This window comes from Enoplosus armatus, chromosome 7 (assembly GCF_043641665.1).
Source record: "Enoplosus armatus isolate fEnoArm2 chromosome 7, fEnoArm2.hap1, whole genome shotgun sequence".
NCBI classification, from domain to species: domain Eukaryota; kingdom Metazoa; phylum Chordata; class Actinopteri; order Centrarchiformes; family Enoplosidae; genus Enoplosus; species Enoplosus armatus.
Window position 1 is genome coordinate 2,010,204 of NC_092186.1, and position 25,625 is coordinate 2,035,828.

Here is a 25,625-nt window from a genome sequence, read left to right on the forward strand (position 1 = left end):
AAACTGTGCACACTGAGAGAACGAGCACATTTTCCACCGATTTCACACATACACTGCCTTTAGGAGCATGCAGCAAAATTCAACACTGCAACACAATGAAATGAGCATTTCTAAAAGAAAAAGCAAATAATGAAGCAAGAAAATGCAGCTACAATTTAATCTGGGAACTCAAATTATAATCTGAATTTAATATACAACTTTAGTTTTTAAATGTTTATAATTTTCCACTTTTATTTAGTAGTGTAAATATTAGGGCTAGGCATTGTTTGAAAATATTTGATGCTTGAGCTGATGACGGACTTTCAATACAGACACCGAAACAATATTTTTCCTGATACCTAACTTTAAGAAATATATTTTTTTCTTCATTTAACAAAAGGAGCCACATTTCTGTTCTGTGCCTTCGGTGTAAATGCAAGTAGCTCTGCAAGAACTTTTTATATCTAGTCAAAAACTGGATTTATTGAATTTAAATCAGGAACTATTGGCTCAAATATATACAATATAAATACCCAGCAAGTCTTTTTTTGCTGTTAGGTTTCTAATTGGAGTGTATGCAGCTGATCTGTGAATATTTTCAAATTTTTGTCTCTTTCAACCACCATTGTGTTTTCCTCATGAAACCGAGGCAACTGATCAAAGCAGTCAATAATAGTAAAAACCCACAGGGCTGTTATCAACTCTTTCACTCAAACTCAGTATCTGATGCTGAAAAATATGCTGACCCTTTAAATTTTTCCATCAAAAAATATATATAGGCATGTATATACATTATCATTTCATTATCTGTAAACGTTAGGCTCTTAAAAAAATGCTTTTATCTTGATAAAAGTGGATCTTTTTTTTAAAAAATGCAAACAAACCACTAAACTCCTTTTTGATTGATAGATGTAAAATAAATAGAGATAAGTTAAAACGTATGTACAAAATGGTCAAAGCACTCAGTAGTTAAAAAACACAACAAACTAAGAGAAAGATTCTGGTAAGTGTGTTTGTGTCATTTGCACCGTTTTTGCTGAAAAGTCACAACTTGAATTGAAATTTAACAGACAACCCACAGTTGTCACGGAAACCGTTTTGGTTGTACAGTCTTGTTTAAACCGCTCTAGTGTCACCGTTCCTCCTCAAGCTGCTGGGCGGATTTAGTGGTGCAGTTTGTAGTGTTAATCCCTCTTTCGTTCATGTATAGTATAAAAAAAAAAACAAAAGCACAAAAAAAGTCAGGACTCCATTTCCCAGGTATCCTCTCGTACACAAGCTCAACATCTAGGAAAAGTCTGTTTTGTGGATGTGGATCCCAGGCTGGATTATTAGTGGTTGTTGATGAGGGGAGAAGAAGAGTTAAGGCCTGGGCTCTGTGTGTGTGTGTGTGTGTGTGTGTGTGTGTGTGTGTGTGTGTGTGTGTGTGTGTGTGTGTGTGTGTGTGTGTGTAACATCAGGTCTACATCTGCTCCACCGGTGCTCCTTCTTCTTTGGGCGGAGGCTCTAGGTGAATGGGGGTGACATTGGCTGGTTTCTTCACACTGGTCATGAGACAGAGAGTGGACAGAGAGGACAGAGTGGACAGAGAGGACAGAGACAGAGTGGACAGAGACAGAGTGGACAGGCAGTGGTAAAAGATAAGAAAGGGTAGTAGTGACATATTCGTTGTGTTTGCTGCTGGGGATGGGGATTGTCATCTTTTCTATTCTCCTCAAATTCTTTGTGAATAAAAGATGTTCTGAGACATTTTATTTTTTATCTATTGCAGAAATAACAAAAACAAATATTCAAGATCAAGAATTGTGGACGATGCTTTACTACAAATAAGAGAAAAGGCCACGAGGAAGCTCAGGCAAATGACACAGTAAATCTCTTCTACAGAGTTTCAGGCTGCGGTCATTAAACTATAATGTATAACTTGGCGATAACTATAATGAGTTCATCTCAGTGAAATGGGAAGTGCTATGCTTAAAAAGAGCAACCTTAGGATTTCAGGTGCTTCTGTTTTTGTACAGTAGCTTAAACATTTTATAACAGTTATATAAGTATACAAGCCAAGCTGAAAACAGGAGGAATGCGCGTTGGGTCAAGTTTGATGTTGGGTTGTTGCTAATGTGTCTGTCGTCCTCCACATGTGGCACAATAAATTCATGACTCAAATTGTCCTCTTCAAATTTAATCATTACAGCTGTCAGTGACTCCTGTACCTAGAAGACCTTTTTTGGGGGGAAATTTATCTTCAGGGTGAGATATGGCAAAATATTTTTAAACAACTGAACTAAATTAAACCAAACTTTATCTATAATTACCTGTAAAAAGTAAACCAAACTGTACAAGTGTAGCTGCCATGTGTATGGTGTTGTGTTGATTGTGTATTGGGCTGTGAGTGCTGCTATAACACTTGTAGTACACAGCCGAGCTGTAGCCATGTAAGCGCATTCAGTGTAGATACTGACGGAGGACTGCAGCTGCGACTGCTAGCATGCTGCTTTCACTACACAGACAGTGTAGACGCTAGCCTTCTGGTCTGCACGCCAACATTTTACGAGCAATTTACGTCAAGCGGACCGGCGCATCTCTGCGAACGCACAAACTACAATTTGAGCTTTACTTACGAGTATGGGGAGATTGGCACGGCCACCACGAGGACATGATTCCTTTTTCTGAAGAGCCGCCAGAGGCCTCTATGGTATCCCCGAACATCCAGGTCCCAAACATGGAGGCACTGAGCAGAAGACCGAGAGAGTCAAGAATGCTTTGAATGATCCTGTTCCTTATGGCAGGCTCGGGTTCATTTCATTAGCCAAAATATGAAACATACTTGTCAATAACTTTTTTTTTTCAGTGACAAAGACGAAACGTTGACGAGACGTTGATGAGACAATATCCTTACTATTAGCAAAACTGCCATGTAAAGATGTAGTGCTGAATGGACCGACGAGGAGGAGTTTACAAATACACCTACCTCACGATCACAACGTAACTATGACAAAATATAAAGCCTAAATCTAAATCAATCTAAAAACCGATGGTATGACATGGACCACTTAAAAAAGGTCCACCAACCAGTGACGAGTACCTTGGCGAGCTCTGTCCAGGTGGATGTGTCTGTCTCTGTCTCCATTTTAATGAACATGACGTAGGTCTTCCCCTCAGAGTCTGGCAGGAACGAGTCCTCACATGGGTTCTTAGTGTGGTCCAGCACCTCTGCTTCCCTGGATCACACACACACACACACACCATAAATAGTGTAACATCTATCTAAACCTCATAATGTAATCTGAAACCATCTACAGGCTCAGTGTCTCTTCTGTATTTAACTCACTTAAGCAGGTTTTGGATCTCCACTTCATAAGCATCTTTCTTTAAGCTGTGAGGAACAAGCACAAGAACACCAAGATGATTTTCCACATACAGTTCAGGAACTCATGGTATGAAAAACAGCAGTGTTCAGTGACCAGAAATCACAAAACCTGGCTGTGCTCACCTATCAACACTCTTCAGCTGCACATTGGGGACAGTGTTGAACTTGTGTTTCTTGAAATATACCTCCTATGAGACAGAAAAGACAGGCAGAAAATATAATCAGAGATGTCTCTTGACCTTTGCATGGCAACTGTTTTACTACAAGAAAAGACTTCAATTAGACATTATGTTAATGTCAATTCAAGTGTTTCACCTTGAAAATGAAGAAAAAAAAACTGAAATAAAAACAGGCTGATAAAGACGCTCTCCTTTGTTGTTTTAAATAAAATGATAGGATTATAGTGAACAGATCTTACATGGAAATAGCCGTTCATGTTGAGGCCGATGATGCCGAAGTGGTAAGAGCGGGACACGTCGGGGATGATGCACTCTCTGCCTTTCCTCTGCTCTGGCATTCGCATCCACATGTCCCAGTCCCACAGCTACGAGACACAAACATACACACAGTTTATAACATCATCAATACAATCTCACCCACACTTAAAGGACCATGCATTTGGCTTTAGTCGACCATTTTCCAAATTATACCATCATCCTTTAGACTGATTCCTTTCAGACAGCCGCTGGTTTCAGTTCATTCTATGAAAATCAATTTGCTGATATTAAAAACATGCTGCAGGTAGACAGAACATCCAACATCAAAATTCACAACATCTGTGTTTGGTTCCACTTTCTTTAGTAGCTTGTTTCTAACTTTGCCTGCAAAAGTCAATACATGAATAAATTAATAATAAAATGTGATCAAATGACTGTGATGGACTTAAGAGTCATTTGTAATTTGAGAAATGAACTGAAACCAGACTGGAAGATTGGAACTCGATCTGGGGTGATTTGGAAAATGGTAAAAACACATCAACACATCAGTGTAGGAAAACCTCTAAAAGCTCTGGTTAGGGTTCTTTAAACACAGAAAAGATCAATCCTGCACCTTCTCAGGTGTCGGCCACTTTGGCTCCAGTTCGTCCTTGTAGAGGCTCTTCTTCAGCACCCAGCCCAGGCCGGGCATACTCTCCACTCTGTACAGCAGTGCTGGGTCCTCCGCTGTGTGCTCATAGCCCTGCACAACAACAACAACAACAGCTGTCGGTGACACATGCTAATTTTCTGTGGGCATCAAGTCTTTCTGCAGGTCATTCAGTGGGTGGGAAATGAAACAGGCCACAGGGAGGAAAAAGAAATGAGGAGAGCAAACAAAGGAACATAGAAGAAGATAAACACATCCTGTGGTGTCCCCACAATGTTAAGTTACACCCTCAGGTTAGAAGAAAACTGATTTTTGAATAGACCAGTCACAGAAAAGAGATGGACAGAGTGGAGGCTTAAGGACGAAGGGCAGGTATAACATGAGCAGCTGAGGCAGTTGTTGAGGCATTCACCTGGTCGTTCCAGGCTGAGATACAGTACAGGCTGTCATCCTCATCCAACAGGTGGACGGTCTGACTCAGGAAACTGCAGGAAAAACAGAAAAGCAACAGCAACACTGTAAACTCAGGGAGGATAGATTAATAGTTTATAAAACACCTTTTTAAGACAAAGCCTTAAGTCGCAAAAAAGGCAAAGTGACATTTTTCTCAAACCTAAACCACAGAAATGTTGTAGTTTGTTGAGAGGGGCAAACTTAAGATCTTACATTGTATATCTAAACTGCAGGGCCAAACATAAGTACGAGCAGCACGTCAGTATAAAGTCAGTAAATTCGTTTTTTGTAATTGAGGGAAGCATTAGGTTAAGGTGAAGAAAGGTAATTCTGACAAAGAAATCAAAAACCAACTCATTCAAATCTAAGACTTTTTACAGATTTCCAGCGTCTGATATTTATAAAATTGAATTCAGGACTTTGTAAGGACTCCCAGACAACCTGGAGAAGCAAAGTTTATAGAAATAAACAAAAAATAACAGGCTTGTTTTTGTCGACAGGAAGGCACACTTTGGTTTTCACCGCCCTCGTTTCACCGGCATTAAAACTGAGTGAGATGACGGCTACGAGCGCTATTTTAACTATTTGAAGTTGACGCCTGAAACAGGTCGGTCAGCCCAGGAGGGGAGCTGGAGCTTTTACAGCAGCAAACACACCGTTCAAAGCCACGTCTGTCCAACTAAGAAGGACGGGGTTTCTGGCAAAGCTGACAGCAGCTTCATTACTGTGGATCTACTGCCACCTAGTGGTGATTCCGGCAGCTGGGAGGGTTTATGGGCCTTTTCTGCTGATCCAGAACCTGTTCTTATATCATAATATAATTAATTAATTATTAAGTCTAATAAAGGAAGGCTGCAGAAAAGCATTACTAACTAAAATTACACACCTGCTGATATAAAGCTATATTAGTATATCTTCTTGTCCTTATTTTAGATACTTGTCAAGCATCAAAAGATAATTCATTTCTATAAAATGTAAAAAAACAAAAAAAAACATTATAATTTCCCAGAGCCAGACATAATTTACTATCATGTAAGCGATCGGCCAAATAAATGACTGAAACAATTAACGGAGCATTAAAATGGTTGTTGATTACTGTTTTGCGCATCACCTCATTGATAAGTTCACTTATTGTTTCCGCTTAACTCACATACATGATAATTACTCAGTTATCGGTCTATCTTCGGTAGTGGTTGTACATACTGGAGGACGTACCTGAAGAAGTCGATGGAGATATCCAGGTCTTCTTCTAGGACAATGGCAAAGTTGGCATCCTGATGAAAACAGAAAATAACACGTGCTGGGTCAGTGCAGAGATCTACTGTAGTCAGCAAAACTCACAAGCCAAGCGACACCTGACAGTTATAATCAATGAATAAATGGACCAATAATACAATAAATGAATTAAGAGATAACCTAAAAAAAAAAAGCCACCCTTCTTTTACAGCCCCCTTTACAGCCTGAGTGTTTGACACTGAAAAGATTTTGGGTGGAGCGTCACTTAAACCAAAGTACTCACTGGGTGAAGGTTGAAGGTTGCAGTCAGACTCGCCTTGTAGTGCTGCGACAGAGAGCGGAGACACACTGTTGACTTTCACAACAGAAACAAAAAAAAAACAGCTGGAGGTCTTAGTTACTTTAATGCCTTGAAACAGGGCTGAACCTCAAAACACTCCTGTGATCTCATTGATGTGAATTACTCTGCGTTAACCCTTCAACGAGTAGTGTTTAAGGGTGCCGTTTACCTGGGACACTCTGGCGTTCTTGATGCTGATGGGTGTGTGCTGGACTCCCTTCAGTCCAAACAGCTCTACAACATCCATAGGCTCCTGGGTGGAAAACACACACAAAAATGTATGAGCGGTTGATCGAGCCACCAGGGGAATATGACGCAGCGATAAGGCGAACACCAAAATAATACTTTTTATTCAATAATACTTTTATGTCTAAAAGTAAGGTATCACATTGTATAGTAACACAAGCATAGTCCTGGTATCAGTACTGGAACTCTGGTATTGTATCAACACTATTACACCCATTGTGTTAGTGTAAGTGGAGCACTGACTGGGTGGATGTGATGTGAGAAATAACAAAAGAGGAAACAAAAACCTGGCACCTCATAATATCCATCGATGAAGACTGTGACCATCTGCGGGTTGACGCCGTGAGCTGAAAGAAGTGACCTCAGCATCCTGAAAACAGACGACGAAAGCGGTCGTAATTTTGTTTTAGGCACAAAAGACGAATGAGGGCAATTTACTTTTTGGTTCTGTATCGCTGTATGAATGTGATTTGTTCCAATTTAACAAAAAGTGGACAGCTAGATTGTAATTTCCCCTCATATTAATATCAAATGTTATTCTGAGGGAGGGGCCCCCCCATCTGTCTTCATCCTGCTTTCACAACAGCAGCTTATTGCAGCTGTCACATCGTTTATAAACTATTTTCTGTACGATGCATTTAAAATGTCAAGTAGAGCAAGCAATTTACTTCTAGGACTATTTACAGTCCGTACGACTCATTTATCTTCATTTGTTTAAGGGTAAAACTCGGAGACGCTGAAATGCAGCTCATCTATGAAATACCAACAAATCAGCACAAATATTTTTATAGATGACAAGTAAAAATCAAAGGCGTAACCTCCTCTCTACTCACTGTGTGTGATGGGAAAAAGAGTGCTGAGTAACTCAAATTCAAATCTGGCTTTCTGAGGCAATTTGTGGATTCTGTTTCTGCTTCCTTTCATAGAAAGAGCACCGAAGAAAATCAGTCATGTCATTTATTTTCACATCTTACCTGTAGAGATAGTTGGGTCTGTTCCCTGCTATGACGGCCACGGGGACATTGAAGACGTTACTGTTGGGAAGCTGGAGAAAGAAAATATGGTGAGTAAAACAAACTCACCGTCAGTTTGACACTGTGACGTCCTCAAGCAGAGTTTTATTTTGACGATAAAGTGTAGTGTGAAATTTACTGTGGAGCTGATGACCTTTGTGGGAAGACATAAGGAAGTGTCGGATATCGAACTTCTGTAGTATCAGAGACTATTCTAATCTTCAACTACAAAAAGTATATATATTGTCTCCAATACTCCAGAGGCTTTCACAGTGAGTGAGTCACTTTAGGAGGAATACATTTTGGAAAATATGCTTCTTTGCTTTCTGGCAAAGGGTTAGAAGAGATGATCGATACGACTCTCACGTCTGTACGGTAAATATGAAGCTACCGCCAGCAGCCGGTTAGCTTAGCATAAAGAATGGAAAGCATGGCTCCGTCAAACAGTGGCAAAATCCACCTACCAACACCTTTAAGGCTCACTAATTTATATCTGGTTTGGTTACAGGATAGGTTCACAGCTTTTCTTCTGTCTTAAAACAATAGTTAGGTGCCCGTATGAACACTGGAACAGGTCTGACTTGATATAATCATTCCTCCTGTTCATTCTGACAATTGGGAGATCCCTTCATAATGTGCTTCCAATGCAAGTGACGCGGGATAAAATCCAAAATACTTCTGTGCGACAATACCGTTTGCCAACTCTCTGCCAGAAAGCAAATAGGCATATTTCCCAAAATGTCAAACAATGTCTTAGTGCAGCTGTAAAATATCATGCCAACTAACTAAACTGAAGAGGTCTTTACCAAAAATGTCTTTAATGTCATGTTGAAAAATGATATCAGACTCAAAAATCCCAAATGAGTCGGGCTTAGCTTCTTAGTTTTTAGGCTCTTCTGTCCTTCTCTATTATGTGCAGCTCAATACGCTGGTCTGAAAGACGATCTCACAGTGAAGTAAAGAGTTCTGCTGTGTGTCTTACAGGGTCAGGGTTGAACTCGATGGGCGCTGGGTCTTTGCAGCTGCAGATGCTGCCGTATCCTTCCACTTTGCTGCAGAAGATCTTCCTCCTCCTGTTTAGCTCGGTGTCTGCCCAGTGGCACTCTGCCTCTGCAGGTCGGAGGATCACATTCAGTTTGTTAGACACTAATAAGAAATCTTCACCAAGTAATTTAAAACATAATGCCAAAACTGGCCGGCAGGTGTAGCTCTGATTTAAGACCTTTTTACAATCTGGATCTTTTGGGTTGGTTAGGTTTTGGCCATCAATGAGGCATTGTAACATGATCAGTTAGACATATTTGACACTTTTCCAAACATACAAGAACTGTATCTTACCTTCAGAGGCGGTGAGCTGTACCTCAGTCTTCAGCAGCACCGGGTCTCCCCATGTGGACAGGGCTGGAGACTTTGAGTGCTTTTCTCCATACACCTGACCTGGAACCCCAAACACACATCCAGCGGGTCAAAACAGGTAATCTCACAAAGCAGGCTTTATTAGTTAATTCAAACTTATTGTGAAGTCTAACTTATTCCTAACCTGCCCCCACCCAATGAGCTCTTACTATCTCCTCTTTTTTTCCTTGTTGACTACATTGGTGTCATTGGTGACATTTTCCACATGTAATATGCTGAACTGGAGGGGAGAGTGCATCTTGTCCTATAGCCAAAATGGGCCTTTAGACCAAAAACAGCACTGCATAAAAAAAAAAAAAACACACCGCATTTATGGGCATGTAGCTACCTGAACCAGTGAGACAATCCAGACACTTTAGTTTGAGTAAAAGAATCATGAGGTAAACAGCAGAATTACATTGTTCATGTTACAAAGCAATCTACCAGATATGTGTGCTTGTTTTTTTGTACTTTATATGCTCATCATTTTTTATTGAACTGCATTATCAGCTGATGTTCTCTAGACACTAAGGACACAGAAGGGTGTCCATGTTCTGCAATGTCCTCAATCAACTGCTGGCTAATCAACTGATTAATCATTGTATTTAATAAACAATGATGTACCAAAATGCAATATGAATGCTTTACTGAAACACAACTACAGTTTGACAGATATCTGAAACACAAATGAAATTATATGAAAAAATGCTGTCATTCAAAACTCCTCTTGTTCTGCGATGTTTTCATAATAACTGCCCACAGTTTATAGGTTTTTCAGGAAGACTTCATTTAGATAAAACTGAACATGCAGGTCACTTAAAACAAACCCTGATTTACTCTTGTATCAACAAAAAGATCGGAAACCTACAAATACCCTAACACGACAGAATCACGTCAACAAAGTGAAAGATTGCTCCTCTACCTCCTTTCTTCACCACCAGAGTCCACATGTCCCTCCAGCTGAGGTTGAGGGACACCTGGCTCCCCAGACTCTTCAGCAGGTTCTTAGCAGCATCCTTCAGGTGGAACGTGCCCTCATCCTGCAGGACAAAAACAGGTTTCTAAACCCATTCCTTCAGATTGTTCTTTTCATTCGTCACCTGTCCATGAATATAACATGAACATGGCAGTCACTGACCTTTATGGTGAAGATGAGGACTCGACCCCGGGTCACCATGTTGAGGAAGAGGATCATGGCTTCATCCTCATGGGGAGAGTAGGTGTCAAATATCCTCTTGGCCATCACATGACCCTGAGACACACAACAACAACAACAACAATAGACCGTGACTGATTTAGCTGAACTTTCTGATTTGACCCCATATAATTAAAAATCGTTATTTTTGACTCTGTCTTTTTAATTTACTTCCATTAAGGAGCAAAATTGTTTCATTTCCATAAGACTGCAAGACACTGTCATTAACTCAGTGCCTGTTGTTTGTTGGTTATCACACCAAGAAATAGGTACAGAAATATTAACTACAATTACAAACAAATAAAAGCTATAAAACTGAAGTGAAAGAAAAGTCAGTTACCATTAAACATAAGGAGCATACAGTAAATGCTTACAGTTGCCTGGTTGAGAACGATCACATGGATGCCTCGGCCCTGCTCCCTCATATCATCCTCCAACACCTGCAGGAGATGAGCAAAATAAAGATACGTTTTACCCGTCCGCTGGACTACATAGCACAGTCACACATTTAAAAAGGGGTAAGTCCTCGTATTTACCATCACACCCAGAGTCAAACAAGAAGACATATCATCTCTGGAACAAAGACAGTTCTAATAAGTTAGTGTTTAGCCTAGCTTAGATCAAACTTGGGGGCGGTTACGTAAACGTATCTAATCAAATGTGACGGTGTGACAAGCTAACCCCATCTAATATATAAAATGGCACTTGACCGGGTAGCTATCAGAGCAATATCGTAGTGGGAGGCGTGTGTTTGGCTTTAAGCTGGTACACCTGGAAAACAAGAATGTGCTTTAGCGATGTTGCGGTGTTTCCAGATCTCAGAAATTAACTTGGTGAGTAAAACACTATTATTACTGATTGAAATGATGGCCAAAAATATCAAATAAGACCCAACGTGTATTAAGGTAGAATTATTGATTTTGACTGTGCACCAGTCAGTCAGTCAGTCAGTCAGTTGAACTAACAGTGGTGCCGTCGACTGCCACGTAGACCTTGGAGCGGCTGGAGTACACCTCAATGTCCAGGACCTTGCGTCCATTAGCCGGCCTGCGTGGTGTCTCCATGTTGGGTATTACGTCGTCTAAAAAAGGAGCATAAGACCAAGATTAGCTACTCCACAGAAAGGCCATGCAGAGATGTCATACATTTACATACATACAAGAAATGTTTGATATTAATGAACAATTCTCTCTCTCATCAGGCTTGAAGTTTTTGCCCTCAACAACAGGTTTGGAGAAGCCAGAAAATGTGAGACTTATACTTTGTTAAAACTATTTTGTCTGCCAGACCCACCAATAGATCCACCTTTATATTCTAACATTGAGACAAATCATTGTTCAGCTTCTAGAAAATAGATTCCAGTGGACATCCTGAAGTTTCCAAAGGGTGGGGGAAAGGTACATTGCCCATCTACAGTGATACTACAGTCTTTTTCGCCTACAGATCTTATTGGAATGCCAATTATTAACTTAACTTTGGGAAAAAAGCTGATGGACTGATGCAGTCACCATTTTCCATAACATTTATCAAAATATGTGACCATAATGACCGTTACAGAGTCCCACTTAAGCCTAATGCTGAAACTTGTGCTGGTACGAAAGTGAAAGAAATGTAAACAGAGTGAGAAGTAGACATGTTTCTTACCGTATTCTTGAGCCGCTGCATCTTCATTAGCTACTCTTCTTGTGTCCAAGATGAGCTTAATGTTGACTATGACAGTTATCAGCAGAAACAGCACAGCACCAGCCTGTGGAAGGAAAAAAAAACACGTGAAGTTATTTCATTACTGGTCAGGGCTTTCTTCTGTTTGACACGTGGGTTCATGTTACACACTGTGGTAGAGTCGACAAGCAGCGTCTGTATGGAGCTCCAATGAAATACTATTGAGGATCTGCACACACTTGTCTGTGATCGAAATGTGTAACGCTGATAAATGTGCACTCCCGTCACAGAATGAGAAAGCATTCACCTCTTTACCATGACAACCATCTTGCCTGTTCATCTGTACCATTGCAAAAAAGGTGCCAAAAGAGGTGTTAAAGGGGAAGCTACTACGGTACACGTGTGGCAGAAGATCTGGTTTCTGATGAGTAGTTTCGGAAATCAAATTACAATAACTAAACCTCCCCCAAAAAACATGATGCATGAACAAAAGCTGAATAAAGAAAAAGAGGAACAGCAATGTTTCGAGTACCTTTTACTTTCCATTTTGGACAAATATGAGCTAAAATGGAGAATAACGAGCCTAGTACAGTTTTGTTAACTTAATGAATACTAAAGTGTCCGTTTTAGTAATATTTAGATCAAAGCCCAGGATGTGCAGTTTTGCAGACAGCAAGTCAACGGGGCTGTCTTGTCCCTCTGCATCAACACAAATCAGGACCAGGTTTTAACTCCATCTTCAGAGACAGTGTTTTTATCTACCTGACAGAAACGACGAACCGTCCTCTTGTTAGTTAGTTTGTATTTCCAGGTGAGGTACAAGCTTCTTTGTTGACGGGGGATGAAAGGCTTGGCTCGGGGATTGGGGGTCCAGGTCTCCATCCCGGACGCCGACAGCCGCCGACACACAGCTCAGACCCTCCGCCTGAACCTCCTCCACCTCCTGCGGCCAGGACATGCACTGCTCCACAATACCACCGAGACACGGCTGCCTGTCACATCGTCATCTGAAAACAACACAAATAAAGCACGACACGGGTCAGATATAAAGTTAGCTAATCACCAAGTTCAGCTGACGATAGCTAGCTGACTATTTTTAAACCAGCGAAGTAGCTGGGCTCTTCTAGCTCACTGTGCCGGAGTTTAACACACTCCAGCCGTCTCTTTTCTGTTGAGATACTAACGTTACTACTCACAGAACTGTCAGTAAACCTCGCATTATCGTTTTAATCCCGTAGCCAGCAGCAAGACCCCGCGAAGTCGCTCGTAACTGCTACTACATGCTACATGCACGGCGTTTCTGTCGCAGAGCAACCGACGTCACCGCGCCGCTGCTTCTTCTTCTTCTTCTTCTTCTTCTTCTTCTTCTTCTTTTGCGATGTTCTGCAGTATAATCGCTGCCAGGCTCATTACTGCCCCCGACAGGATAAATAATCCTGAAAAAGAGACTTACAATACTTGGAGTACAATGATGTTTATAATAATAATAATAATAATAATAATAATAATAATAATAATAATCATTTCTAAAATATCTTTTAAATGTTCCCAAGTTGTTACTTTTTTTCAGAAATGACATATCTCCTTGCTCGTTTTGAAATAATTCCAGTAGTATTGTGTATAAAAATGTTCTAAAAAGGTCCTTTTTAGTCTACCAATTGAGCAAGAGTGTATATTTCCATCTACAATTTTAGTCTGGATTAGTTGCAATTTGAGAAACTGGTGAGACAAGTTATATGTCTTTCATCACAGGTATTTTACAGCTACTCTGCTGTTAAATATATTTTAATTAATTTATTAATAATTTGCAGGCTACCACAGCCTAAACATGCACTTTGCAGCTGTATTATCTAGGGAAAAAATAGATCACCCTAACCCTAAACGAAGCATTGATAACATCATTAAGAAGGTTGGATAAAGCTTTTTACACCGAACAGTTTTTATATGGTGCAAGACAGAGATGTGGACTCGAGTCAGACTCTAGTCGTAAATCTGATGACTTTAGACTTAACTAAATTGAAAAATGCCTCATAACTCGACTTTGATTTTAACACCTATGACTCACGACTTCACTTGGACTATTGCCTTTTGATTTGGTATGAATTAATATATCCACGCCCAAAGATTCAACTTTTGTTGTAATAAAAAGTGTGCAGTTAATTTGACAGCAGTCAGTCATGTTGCTCGAGCAGGAGGGAAAGGCCAGGATTTGGATTTGATTTTGTTGGTCTTGGCTCGGGACTTCATAGCCAAGACTTAAGACTTAACTGACACCTGCTGACTGTGTCTCACCTCGGGTAAAAGACAGAAACTTTGAGAGGACAAAGTTTAGATCTTATTTCTCGAGAGGCCACGGGATAACCTGAGCTCCATGCAGATCTGTTGAGTCATGACTTGTTGTGCTTGTAGGTTTCATAGAGGGAAAAGAAAGTCCGCTGAGTCCAAAGCCAGTGCTCAACACGACTTCATTTACAACGGCATAAAAGTTGATCATTACTGATTTTATGGTGCTGCACCCAAAGCAGCAGCGTACATAAAGAGCAGAAACCACAGACTCTTATTTTTGAATGCTACAGCTGGATGATGAGGTGAGTATCTGCTTCTGCATGTCATATCTGTCATCAGTAACATCGTTCATCGATTAAACCTTATGGATTACGCTCTGTTTTGTCCCCACTTCCTTTCTTACTTGACTCTTTCTTCCTCTACCTTTATGCCCTCACTTCTTACCTCATTCCTTCTTTTATTACTCTCATTCTTTTCCTTGTTTGTTCTGATCATTGTTTTCTTCATTCTTTCCTTCCCTCATACACTCCTTCCTTTCTGCATTCCTTTCATTGTTCCTTCCTTGTTTGGAAAGAAACTTGTTAACCAACTTAACAAGTTAGATCAACATATGCTTTGAAACTGATTACATTAAACTTAATAATTTGTGTGTTACCAATCGAAGTAATTTTTGAAAGTTCTCTTCTCAACAGCTCTCCTTCCTTCCTCCACGTGAGGTGTTCATCCAAACACTGCATGCCACGGAGCACATTATATTACTGTGCTGCACGTTTGATTTAATATTTGTCATTTTTAATCTCCATCAGTGCTGCTCAGAGGCAGTCGACACTGGAGGCCAAACTGGAGGCTCTACAGTGCCACTTCACGTGGGATCTGGACCCCAGCAGGTCCAAACTTTTCAGGTTGAGGGACAAGCTGGAGGACATCGGCACTGAGGAGGGATATAGCTGGCTGGGTCACATTTACAACCTGCAGGGTTACATCCACTACCAGCTGGGGCTCACCGGTGATGCCTGGCGTTTCTTCAGCAAGGCTGCAGAGGCCTTCCGCCAGATGAGAAACACCGTCTCAGATGAGGGTCCCTGGTTAGTGGTGAACTACGGGAACCTGGCTTGGCTGCTCCACCACCTGGGGGAACAAGCAGAGAGTCAGGCTTACCTGTCAAAGGTCGACGCCCTGATGAATGAATACCCATCTCCATCCCAGGACGAGCTCCATCCGGAGATCTACGCTGAAAAAGCCTGGACCCTGATGAAGTTTAGTGCAGACAAAAAGCTGCTGGCTGCAGATTACTTCCAGAGGGCCATCAGGATGCAGCCGGACACGGTGGAGTGGCGTACCAGCCAAGTCGTAGGGTTAGTGAGTGCTTCTAAGCACAGCAAGACAGGGCTGGACGCTGACGTCTTGGAGAAAATGAAAATCGCCAAGGAGCACGATCCAGAGAACTTGTACCTTGCTGCTCTTTATCTTGAGGCATGTGCTAAGAAAGGGAAAAAAATTCAAGTTGAAGCACGAGAGTTGGCCAGAAGGGTTTTAAGAAAGCCTGTCAGCAGCTACAGTGGTATCAAACCATTATTACGTGTTTACAGAAAGTATGTATCTGCTGATGAGGCTATTGATTTGGCAGAAGAGGTTCTGGAAAGACATCCAGATGAACGTTATCTGAAGAGGTGTGTTGCAATCTGCTACAAGAAGAGGTTCTTTTTACACCGGGACAATCCCCTGGAGCGCAGCATGATCGACAGAGCAATCAGTCTCTATAGGGAAGTGATTTCTCTTTACCCTCATTCTTCACTTCCAAGAAAAATCACTCTCGCAAACATATACGCAGAGTCCAATCACCATGTTGAAGCTGACCAGATGTACGAGGAACTGCTAGAAAGTGATCTGGATCCTGAAGAGGCACAGATGCTTTACAACTACTATGGAAAATATGTACATTTCATTCGGAAGGAGAGCTACAAGTCGATAGAATACCACATGAGGGCAGCAAAGATACCGTTACAATCTTTCTATCGTGAGAACAGCGTCAGAACTCTGGAGAGGATTAAAGAAAGAAACAGAAACCGGATGTGTAGAGAAATAGAGGAGTTTCTGGCTAACCTGCAAGACTAATAACATTTGCTGTCTAACTGAGTGTTTGTAACAACATCAGACATTTATTGTACATTATTTATATATCTAGTTTATAGTAATAATATTATTACTTAGTAACTTACTAGCTTTTTATACTTGTCTACTTCTTTCTTCTGTGCTAACCTTATTCAACTTTATTTTATTTAAAGTAATTTTTCTGTGTATGGCAATCAGCAAAAGCCTGAATTTCATCACACAGTGCAATTTATTTTCTGTGCATATGACAATAAAGCTTGATTTTAATTCACTCGTGCATCTCTGTTTGTCCGAGTAGGCACGGTATAGTTTCATTTTCATTCACAAATGTAGCTGTAACCCAGAAACTTTAATGTTTCCGTTCTATTTCAGTTGGTGTGTATGTTTCAATATGATTAGAACACTGATAAAGCTGCAAGAAGGGTCAAAGTAGAGAGCGGTCTTCACTGGCAATCCGTGGTTATCTTATATATATATATATATATATATATATATATATATATACACACACACACAGCCAGTCATACTTTGGTCTGGCCAGTGTGGAAAGTGGTATCCCACTATCAGCCAGTCTGTATTGTTGCAGTCTGCACTGTGATGTGTATTTTTGTATGTTGTGGACAAGATATGCCATCACACATTAAATCATTTCGACCAGGAGAGGGCGCTGTAATCATTTGATAGCCAGTAAAGGCTTCTGTCGCTTACATCAGTCCTGAAATGTATTGGTTGTAAACACAATGAGGGGCTCTTCTTAACTTTTCTATTGTGCTGTGTAACTATCAAAATATGAGGAAAATCATCCGTTAACATGAGGGTCAGCTGAACCTCCAGCTGCCCCGTGGGCCCTGTGGGTAACCCACTCCTCCCATTCTGCATTTAAAATCACGTGACTTCCAACTGATTTGTTTTGAAATGAAAGTGAACTGCTGTACTGGCTATAAACACAGCAAGCAGTAATTCTGGAGCTGAGAAAAAGCACACTAGTATTTATCAACCCTTTGGTTTTGTCACCACCTGAAAATTTGCATCCAGAGATTCATCATTATTCTGACATCTTTAAAACTCAAGCTGATACGAGAAATACGGGATGGCTGTTTTGGCAATGGCAAAGAAACTTTCACAAAGCCCACCTTTAGCTTCTGAATTCTGTCAAACTTGATCAATGCTTGGCGATCTCAATAAGAAATGTATTCCCAAATCCGCAGAAAGAGTGTACAGAGGGTTCATCAGGGCTTGTTTGCTAGAAAACTGTCTGCTGCTGGAAACAAGGTTGCTGAGCGCAGTTAGTCTGAACAACAGTAGTCAGGTCACAGCTGATACCGTCATAGCATAATCATTTTCCTTTCAAGCTTTGAGTTGCAGCTTGGACAGATAGACTCTTCCATTTCATGTGCCTGCAGTCCAGTTGGACTTGGACGGTCGGGCATCTGGCATTAAAGACCTGTTGATTTCCATACTGCAATCAAATGAGCTGAAACCATGGCTGCCTGCAGAGAAGGAAATCAGTCAGAGCTTATGGTCTACTTTGAAAGCGGTAATAATGACAGTTAATCACAACTGGTATTTAATGGGCTAAAACATGAAAATGTAATGGTTTGGTCCTTAAAGTAACTCATACAAATACATATGAAAAATATGTAAAATGCTTAGATTGATGTTGAGTTTTCAAGAAATTGCAAATTACATCTGACTTTGTTGGTATGAAAATAACGCTATTCCTTCCTCCAGCTGAATCCAAATGTCCACCCTCCAGACTTCACAAACTTGTCTAAGGCTCGTCTATCTGAAACCCTAGCTGGATTTCAGGCCGTGAGGGGATGGAATACGCTATGTGAGAAGGCAGTCCTTCAGGGACTTCCGTTTGTATGGATATAAATGCAAGGTTTTGACCCTGTAAGCCGGCCCAAAGTATTTTCCTTCGTGGTTTCATAACACTATGGACATTGACAATTTATGTGCAGGGTTTGCTGTTTTATATAACACACATAGATAATAGTTGATATGCACAGTAAAACTTTCCATTTACCTCATATCATCTTTTATGTTTTTTTTTCTTTGTCAAAATATTAGGCCTGTGCATATTCTATATGTAAATCAAATATCATTACATCTAATAATGAAAAGGAAATATCTTGGAGATATGGAGATATGTTAATTACCTACTTACACATCCAGTCTAACATATTATTTTCTAATTGTATTGATTATTCTTCTCAGTTCAATAACTCTGAACAACACAGATAAACCAAGAACCATTTTATTATGCTGGTTAAAGCGTGTTACAGTAATCAATATGTAGCCTATTCCGAGATTACTGCAAGAAATATGACAAGTATCATTGTTATATTAAATAGTATGGCATATTACATGACATTACATCATTGTGAAGAAAGTGGAACATGTAAAGTGCCAGATGTTCTTCTCAGGAGTTGGTGGAGACCAAACCAGAGCTAAAAGGCCGTTGAATACTGGACTTACATTCATCATATGACACAAATGGGACTATAAACGAATGTTAATGTTGCTCCCAGTTTGGTGGATGTGTGGAGAGGAGATTTGTATTCATGTTTTGTATTTATTTGTATTTCTTTCTTTGTTTTAATTCAACTTTGTTCAGATTCAATAATATATAACAATACATTTGTCACATATAAGGTAAATTAAGAATTATATTCTTATCACTTAATCTATTGAATCTTAAAGTTCTAATCCATTTTTTTTTTCAATTGACCTTCAGGCTATATCATGGCCTGCTCTTTGTTCTAATAGACTATACGCATAATGAGTCCCAGCAAAAAAGGGACAACATTCAGTGTGACAGTGGGGGCTGAATTACAGAGGTTGGCTGCGCAACATTCTGGTCCGCTGGTAAAGTTAAAATAGGACAAGAAAGGCAGGTCATTCAGCTCAGAAGCAGCGTCACACAGGTTTCTCGAGATGCAGCCAAAGACTTGGATGGTTTTGTTCCAAACTCCCACTGTGGATGACAAAATCACTGTTATACTAGACCACAGTTTTTACAGATCTCAGAAACAGGAAATCACAAGGAATAGTTGAAGGCAGCACAAACACATGTTGAGAGACAGCGTGAGGGCTCACCACTCCCCCTGCTGCAGCGGTCCTGGACTCCCTCACACTGTACTGTCTTGTCACAGACGGTACTTTGACCATCCTCACAGCTGAAACACTGCAGGCTCTTATTTGTTTGAACGCCGGGGTCTGAAAAACAACAGGAGACATGAAACCATCAACGATTGACTGACAGTAGCTCGATACGTCACTTCCTTTCTTGAATATTAACACAGATTCTTCTCACTTTACTTACAAGTCACATTTTCGCTGTCGCAGCTACAGTGAACAAATGCAGTGAGGTTATAAAGCCCAAAGTTGTATGAAAAGGTCTGATTGCAGGCGGAGGACGGCACACATGACTGTTGTTTTTCTGAGCAGCCTGTAAAATCAAAGTGCATTTGTAAATGTTGATGAAAAAGATACACAGAGCAAACATCATCATCATCACTTTTTGCTCACCTTGTATGGCAACTTTTGCACAATGTTCATTGGATTCACAGGATTTTGTTTGATCATTCTGACACTGAAGAGCTCCACCTGCACCAAAGAAAATATTGATCGGTTAAATGACGATGGTGAGCTCAACAGTGAGCATGAAGAACTTAACCGTGAAACCACAAATATACAATTTTATTCAATTTCTCACATACCTGTGTGAATGGTGTCGTACAGAACCTAATTCATGCACATAAATTAATCAATCCTTTCTCTCAAATGAGTAATTTCAGCTCACAAATGATTTATTTCTTGTCCTCAAATTATTCGTTCCTGAACAATGTACCAGACTATTTATTAAGCAGCATTAAACATATTGTTGGCATTTTAACACAACATTGTTTAACAGGCAAAATCAAAAGTATATCCATGTAAGTCCAAAAAAATTAAATTAAATCCAAGCGGCACGTTTAGATTGCCCATAACGAGACAACTGGATCAGTCTGCTCTTGTGCAGGTGGTGGTGGTCCGTTGAGACATTGTTGTGACTACCATCGTAGTATCTAGTCACACTGATACTTTTGGTTTTATTTGACTTGGTAATGAGATATCTGTTGCCTCCACCACAATACAATGAATGTGAATAGGACTGAGTTTGTGACTATCAGCATTCAAAAAAAACTAAAACTATATGCATGACTAGGCACCACTAGAGGTTTCTGTAAATTGGGTGAATTAGCTCTTTAAACCAAAGTAAATCCAATAAACAGTTTTGGGTGGATTTCTTAAATATCAGAAATTACTATGTCGTCATTAGCTGCAGCATTTACTGCGTCTCATTCTGTCTCAAAATCCCCTCATCTCTGCCTCTCGGCTCAGTATCAACATTTTTAATATTCTACAGACTTGAACTGACCTCTCCTACATCTTCAGTCACTTTGTTAAATGACGTGTTTTCTGGATTAGAGGCATTTCTGTAGTTCATGTTTATTTAACAATCTACTTAAAATCACTTTGGTTCAATTTGAAATTATATTCCTGGCAGCATTTAATATATTAAATATTATGTATTAGACACTGTCATACCTGCATAAATTCTGATTTAGGGGTGAGTAGAGTTACCTGTGCTGGAGAGCATCCAGATGAGCGTGAGAGACAAAATCAGCTTCATCATGATGAGAAAATGTGAAGATTACTGCTTTTACTGTGGAACTACACCTTATACAAGGAACCTGTGTTTAAAAAGAGGAAGCTGCTGTGCACACATGAAAGAAACAGGAACTGTATACACTACTTTGACTTCAAAAGCAATAGTAATCTGCATTGACCAGTTAAACATCCTCCACTCATCATCCTCATTTCAGTCTTTATAAGTGCAGGAAACTCAAAATCATGAATTTGTAGCTAGCTAGTAGCTAATGTTGTCTTGCTAACAACTTAGAAATGTCATCAATCGCTGTGAACTGCTCCTATGTTTCTTTAGTTAAATGTTATTATCTTTATTTACAGGATTTTAAAACAGTTGGTCTCTGTTCGGACATAGAGAAAAATACCTGGGTGTCTCCTGTGTTTGACAGTAATTAGACTAATTAGTGCTGACAGAAAGTTACTTCCACATTTTAGCTGATTTGACTGTTGAGTGATGAAAAGTGAAGGACTTTGAAGGCAGATTTCTCACCATAAAGAAAAATGATATTTGTGTGTAGCTGAATTTCAAACTGAGCAACAATTTGAATTTTGTGGAGCTCAGTAGTGGGTGAGGTCTTTACTAATCACTGTATTGGCCTTAATATAAGATAAGATATCATGTTTGAAAATGTAGAGAGATGTAGAGACTCTCCTACAGAGAGTGGTGCATTATGGGTCGCTTTATAGTGTGTCTGTTAGAGTCAGTCAGCACTAAAAGTTTTTGGTTAGTCCAATTTAACTTTAGGAGTTTGTGTAACGTGTTTTGCGGCTACAGAGGAAATATATTCATGATGAGTGAAGACAAGTTTCAAGCTTAACATCTGTCAAGCAGCCATGAATCACTGCTGCGACTGTTGATGTTTCTGATGCAGAAATCTGAGAAAACCAGTCTGACTGCGTCCAGAAGCCTGACAGGAGAGAGTTGGTGACTAATGCTAAACAAATGCAGAACCAAAGTTCTGCTTTAATTGTTCTAAGTCTAAGTGTTCCAGTTACCCTTGACCTAGGACATGGAACTAGTTGTAACATTTCAACTAACCTGAAAATGTGCATTATGAAATCTGGGCTGTAGATTGTGGAAAGATGCTATTCTGCTCCAAAGTTTTAAGAGGATAGACAAACCAACTGACCATACAGTTGATGGCTACTATCACACCAAGACACACTTCAGAAAACTGTGTTGCATATTTCATCAGATCTTGGTCCAGGTTTCCTCGGGTGAGAGAGCCAGAATCAACTTTGTTGGCCAGGTGCTGCATGTTGACACAAGGAATTTGACTCCAGCTGTCAATAAACGTACACATTGCATCAAGAACAATTAGCCTACTATGTATAAGGATGCAAATATAGACATACAAATTAACAAACACAATAAAGCTTGACAAATTGATTAAAGGATTATAAACAGGATCATTACAGCATAACTGTCAATTTATGTGGCAAAGTAAGGAATGGAGTGTCCTGTTCCCTGTCTGTCCTGCAGACTAAGTTTCTAGTTGGGAAAGCTCTCCTTTAATTTTAAAATGATCATAATGAGAAATGTGAGTCCCATGTATAAAAAAGCATATTGTCTGACAAAAGGCTGTGCTAAAAGAAGCCGAGCATTGGGCTGCAGAGTTGGTGATCATTCTCTGTGGATCTCTCATTATGAGCATGATGCATTGTCTGTTACAAAAGAAAACACCGATTTGTGCAACTTTAAGTCACAGACACAGAACAGACATCAGTCAACTTCTGGTTAAAACCCCCTTGGTCTGTTTTAGCCTCTGACATCTTGTTTTCACCACAGTTTTGTTCAATTTCCATGCAGGCTGGTGAATGCACTGCAGTGAGACATTATGCATTGTGATCAGGTCACAGCTGACACCAGAAGGATTTTCATATTTTCACTTCCTCCTCTGTTTCAGTAAAACTAGCCATTCAAAAAACATCTGCAAATAAAAAAATAATAGTATGTGACAACCTACCTAGCAATAGACCTTATTCTGATTCTGGGTGTGTACATAATAACAACTTTTTATAGCTAGTTTTCAACACCTGTTTTACCGTGGCTTATTTCCTCATACTTTTGCATAAGTTGACTTTTGATGTTGGCATTCTGGAGTCAGTGTAGTTATCAGATAAGAATGACAGATAGCATCAAATGTCTCTCCTTGATTTATCCTGGTGATATTCATACAGCAGTAAAATGAAATGAAACTAATATCTTCCTGTAAACAAAAAACCCAGTGGCTTTCTGGTTTCTGTACTTTCTGTGGCTAATGGAGAGAGAGAGAGACAAAGTCCGTCTTTGCCTTGTACTGTGGAACTATGTTGGCAGTTGAGTTGGTGGTGATGTGTATAGTGTCTTTTTACAATACAGCCTCCACAGCCAAGTTTTATTTTAGTTCTAAACAAGAGTTTCATTTGACCCTGTTGAAGGTTTTTAACGCATCAAGTAGTACATTTACGGCACCCACAACTCTAAAAAAGAGGAACTCTCACGCTTTCTTAAAGAAACAAGTTGGCCGATAAATTGTGTGTGAAAACCACATGCACGTGTAATTGCAATAAGAAATACTGCACACTGCCGATCACTTGTACTTAATTAACATTTTAACAAAATAAAACAAGTACAGGGGTTGTTGTTTTTTGTCCTCTGCACCTGTCCGTAAGATTTTATGATGTACAAAAACTTAATTACTGTAAACTCACTGAATTATTCTAAAAAAATCAGCATATCCATATAAAGAATCTTTACAAAGAATTGTTGAATTTGCTGTGAAAGGTTTCCCCAGCTCATACTGTACTGTGGATCTACACCAAAAACTGGTTTGTCATCCAGGAGAGAAGTCTGTTCTTCTTCTCTGGTCAGAATGACACTTAAGCACTCTGTCAGGAACTCAAGAGGAACTAATTTAACAGGCCTCCTCCCTTTTCCCTAGTTTGATCACAGTCACTAACAGCCCACCGGCACTATTTCACTTGACAACAAGACAGACAGTAAATTATGACAAAGTCCTTCTGCTAACACACAATGTATTCAGTCCTTAAAATACAATGACAATTTCATAACAATAGCACCTAATCATAACATAGTAATGATATCTTAATGTCATGGGAGGAGATAAAATAACCTCACTTTTAACTAAAACAATGTAAAAAATGAAAATGTAAAAAAGATGCAATACAACAAAGCAAAAATACGCAATTAATCAGAATCAGAAATACTTTATTGATCCCCGGGGGGAAATTGTACAGTACCGGTGCTCCCATTCAAGAGTAGAAAAGTAGCATAATTTAGAACTAAAAGTATGTACAAAATATAAAAATAAGAAATAGAAAATAAAAAATATACACATTTACAGTATTTAAGTGAACAATGAGGTAAAAAATATATACAATAACAATGTATGTGTATGTATGTGTTGCACTGAAGTGTATGACTATACATGTATTGCACTTAAACATTTAGAGTAAATAGTGAGGTAGTGCATGAACAGGTGAAGTAGATACAGATTTCCAGTCTCTTCCTGAGTGTCTGACACTCAGAGGGAGGAGTTGAACAGTCTGATGGACACAGGCAGGAATGATTTCCTGTGTCGCTCAGTTGTGCATTTGGGAGGAATGAGTCTCCCACTGAAGCTGCTCTTGTGTCCGACCAGTACATCATGGAGAGGATGTGAAACATTGTCCAAGATGCCCCGCAGCTTAGACAGCGTCCTCCTCTCTGACACCACCGTCAGAGAGTCCAGCTCCACCCTCACAACGTCACTGGCCTTGCGGATCAGTTTGTTTAGTCTGTTGGAGTCCGCCACCCTCAGCCTGCTGCCCCAGCATGCAACAGCATAGAGGATAGCACTGGCCACCACAGACTCATAGAACATCCTCAGCATAGTCCGGCAGATGTTGAAGGACCTCAGCCGCCTCAGAAAGTAGAGACGGCTCCGGCCCTTCCTGTAGAGGGCATTAGTGTTCTTTACCCAGTCCAGTTTATTGTCTATGTGGACTCCCAGGTACTTGTAATCCTCTACAATGTCCACACTGGCCCCCTGGATGGAAACAGGGGTCATCGGCGCCTTGGTCCTCCTCAGATCAACAGTCAGTTCCTTTGTCTTTGTCACGTTGAGCTGTAGGTGGTTCTGCTCGCACCATGTGACAAAGTTCTCCACAGCAGCCCTGTACTCCTCCTCATCACCCTTACTGATACATCCAACTATTGCTGAGTCGTCAGAAAACTTCTGAAGATGGCAGGTCTCAGTGCAGTAGCTGAAGTCCGTGGTGTAGACGGTGAAGAGGAAGGGAGAGAGGACAGTCCCCTGCGGGGCCCCGGTGTTGCTGACCACTCTGTCTGACACACAGTGTTGTAAGCGCACATGCTGTGGTCTGCCAGTCAGGTAGTTGACAATCCAGGACACGAGGGGGGCATCCACCTGCATCTCCGTCAGCTTCTCACCCAGTAGAGCCGGACGGATGGTGTTGAACGCACTGGAGAAGTCAAAAAACATGACTCTCACAGCGCTCGCCGGCTTATCCAGGTGGGCGTAGACGCGGTTGAGCAGGTAGATGATGGCATCC

At 40.3% G+C, this 25,625-nt stretch overlaps 2 protein-coding genes across 2 annotated transcripts; one reads left to right on the top strand and one right to left on the bottom strand.

The window, feature by feature from the left end:
- Window positions 1–1,409: 1,409 nt before the first annotated feature.
- Window positions 1,410–12,854, bottom strand: pomgnt1 (protein O-linked mannose N-acetylglucosaminyltransferase 1 (beta 1,2-)). Its single transcript, XM_070908543.1, has 21 exons — window positions 12,735–12,854; window positions 11,955–12,057; window positions 11,276–11,391; window positions 10,685–10,750; window positions 10,254–10,367; window positions 10,038–10,155; window positions 9,059–9,157; window positions 8,703–8,830; window positions 7,682–7,752; window positions 7,002–7,077; window positions 6,631–6,714; window positions 6,405–6,446; window positions 6,101–6,159; window positions 4,845–4,917; window positions 4,397–4,525; window positions 3,765–3,890; window positions 3,470–3,534; window positions 3,308–3,352; window positions 3,062–3,197; window positions 2,598–2,707; window positions 1,410–1,523 (listed from the first exon to the last, which is right to left on the bottom strand). Exons 1-21 carry the CDS (start codon window positions 12,852–12,854, stop codon window positions 1,442–1,444), a joined length of 1,962 nt encoding a protein of 653 aa, XP_070764644.1. The 3' UTR covers window positions 1,410–1,441.
- Window positions 12,855–14,555: 1,701 nt separating this feature from the next.
- LOC139287687 (interferon-induced protein with tetratricopeptide repeats 5-like) lies at window positions 14,556–16,373 on the top strand. Its single transcript, XM_070908851.1, has 2 exons — window positions 14,556–14,560; window positions 15,065–16,373. The coding sequence occupies exons 1-2, from the start codon at window positions 14,556–14,558 to the stop codon at window positions 16,371–16,373; spliced, it is 1,314 nt and encodes a 437-aa protein (XP_070764952.1).
- Window positions 16,374–25,625: the final 9,252 nt, after the last annotated feature.

Coding starts and splice junctions, on each gene's coding strand:
- pomgnt1 (XM_070908543.1), bottom strand. CDS start 12,854: ATGGAGACCTGGACCCCCAATCCCCGAGCCAAGCCTTTCATCCCCCGT. Junction 4,526..4,844: donor TCTCAGCCTGGAACGACCAG/GTGAATGCCTCA, acceptor GTTGTTGTGCAG/GGCTATGAGCACACAGCGGA. Junction 3,198..3,307: donor GAGATCCAAAACCTGCTTAA/GTGAGTTAAATA, acceptor TGTGTGATCCAG/GGAAGCAGAGGTGCTGGACC.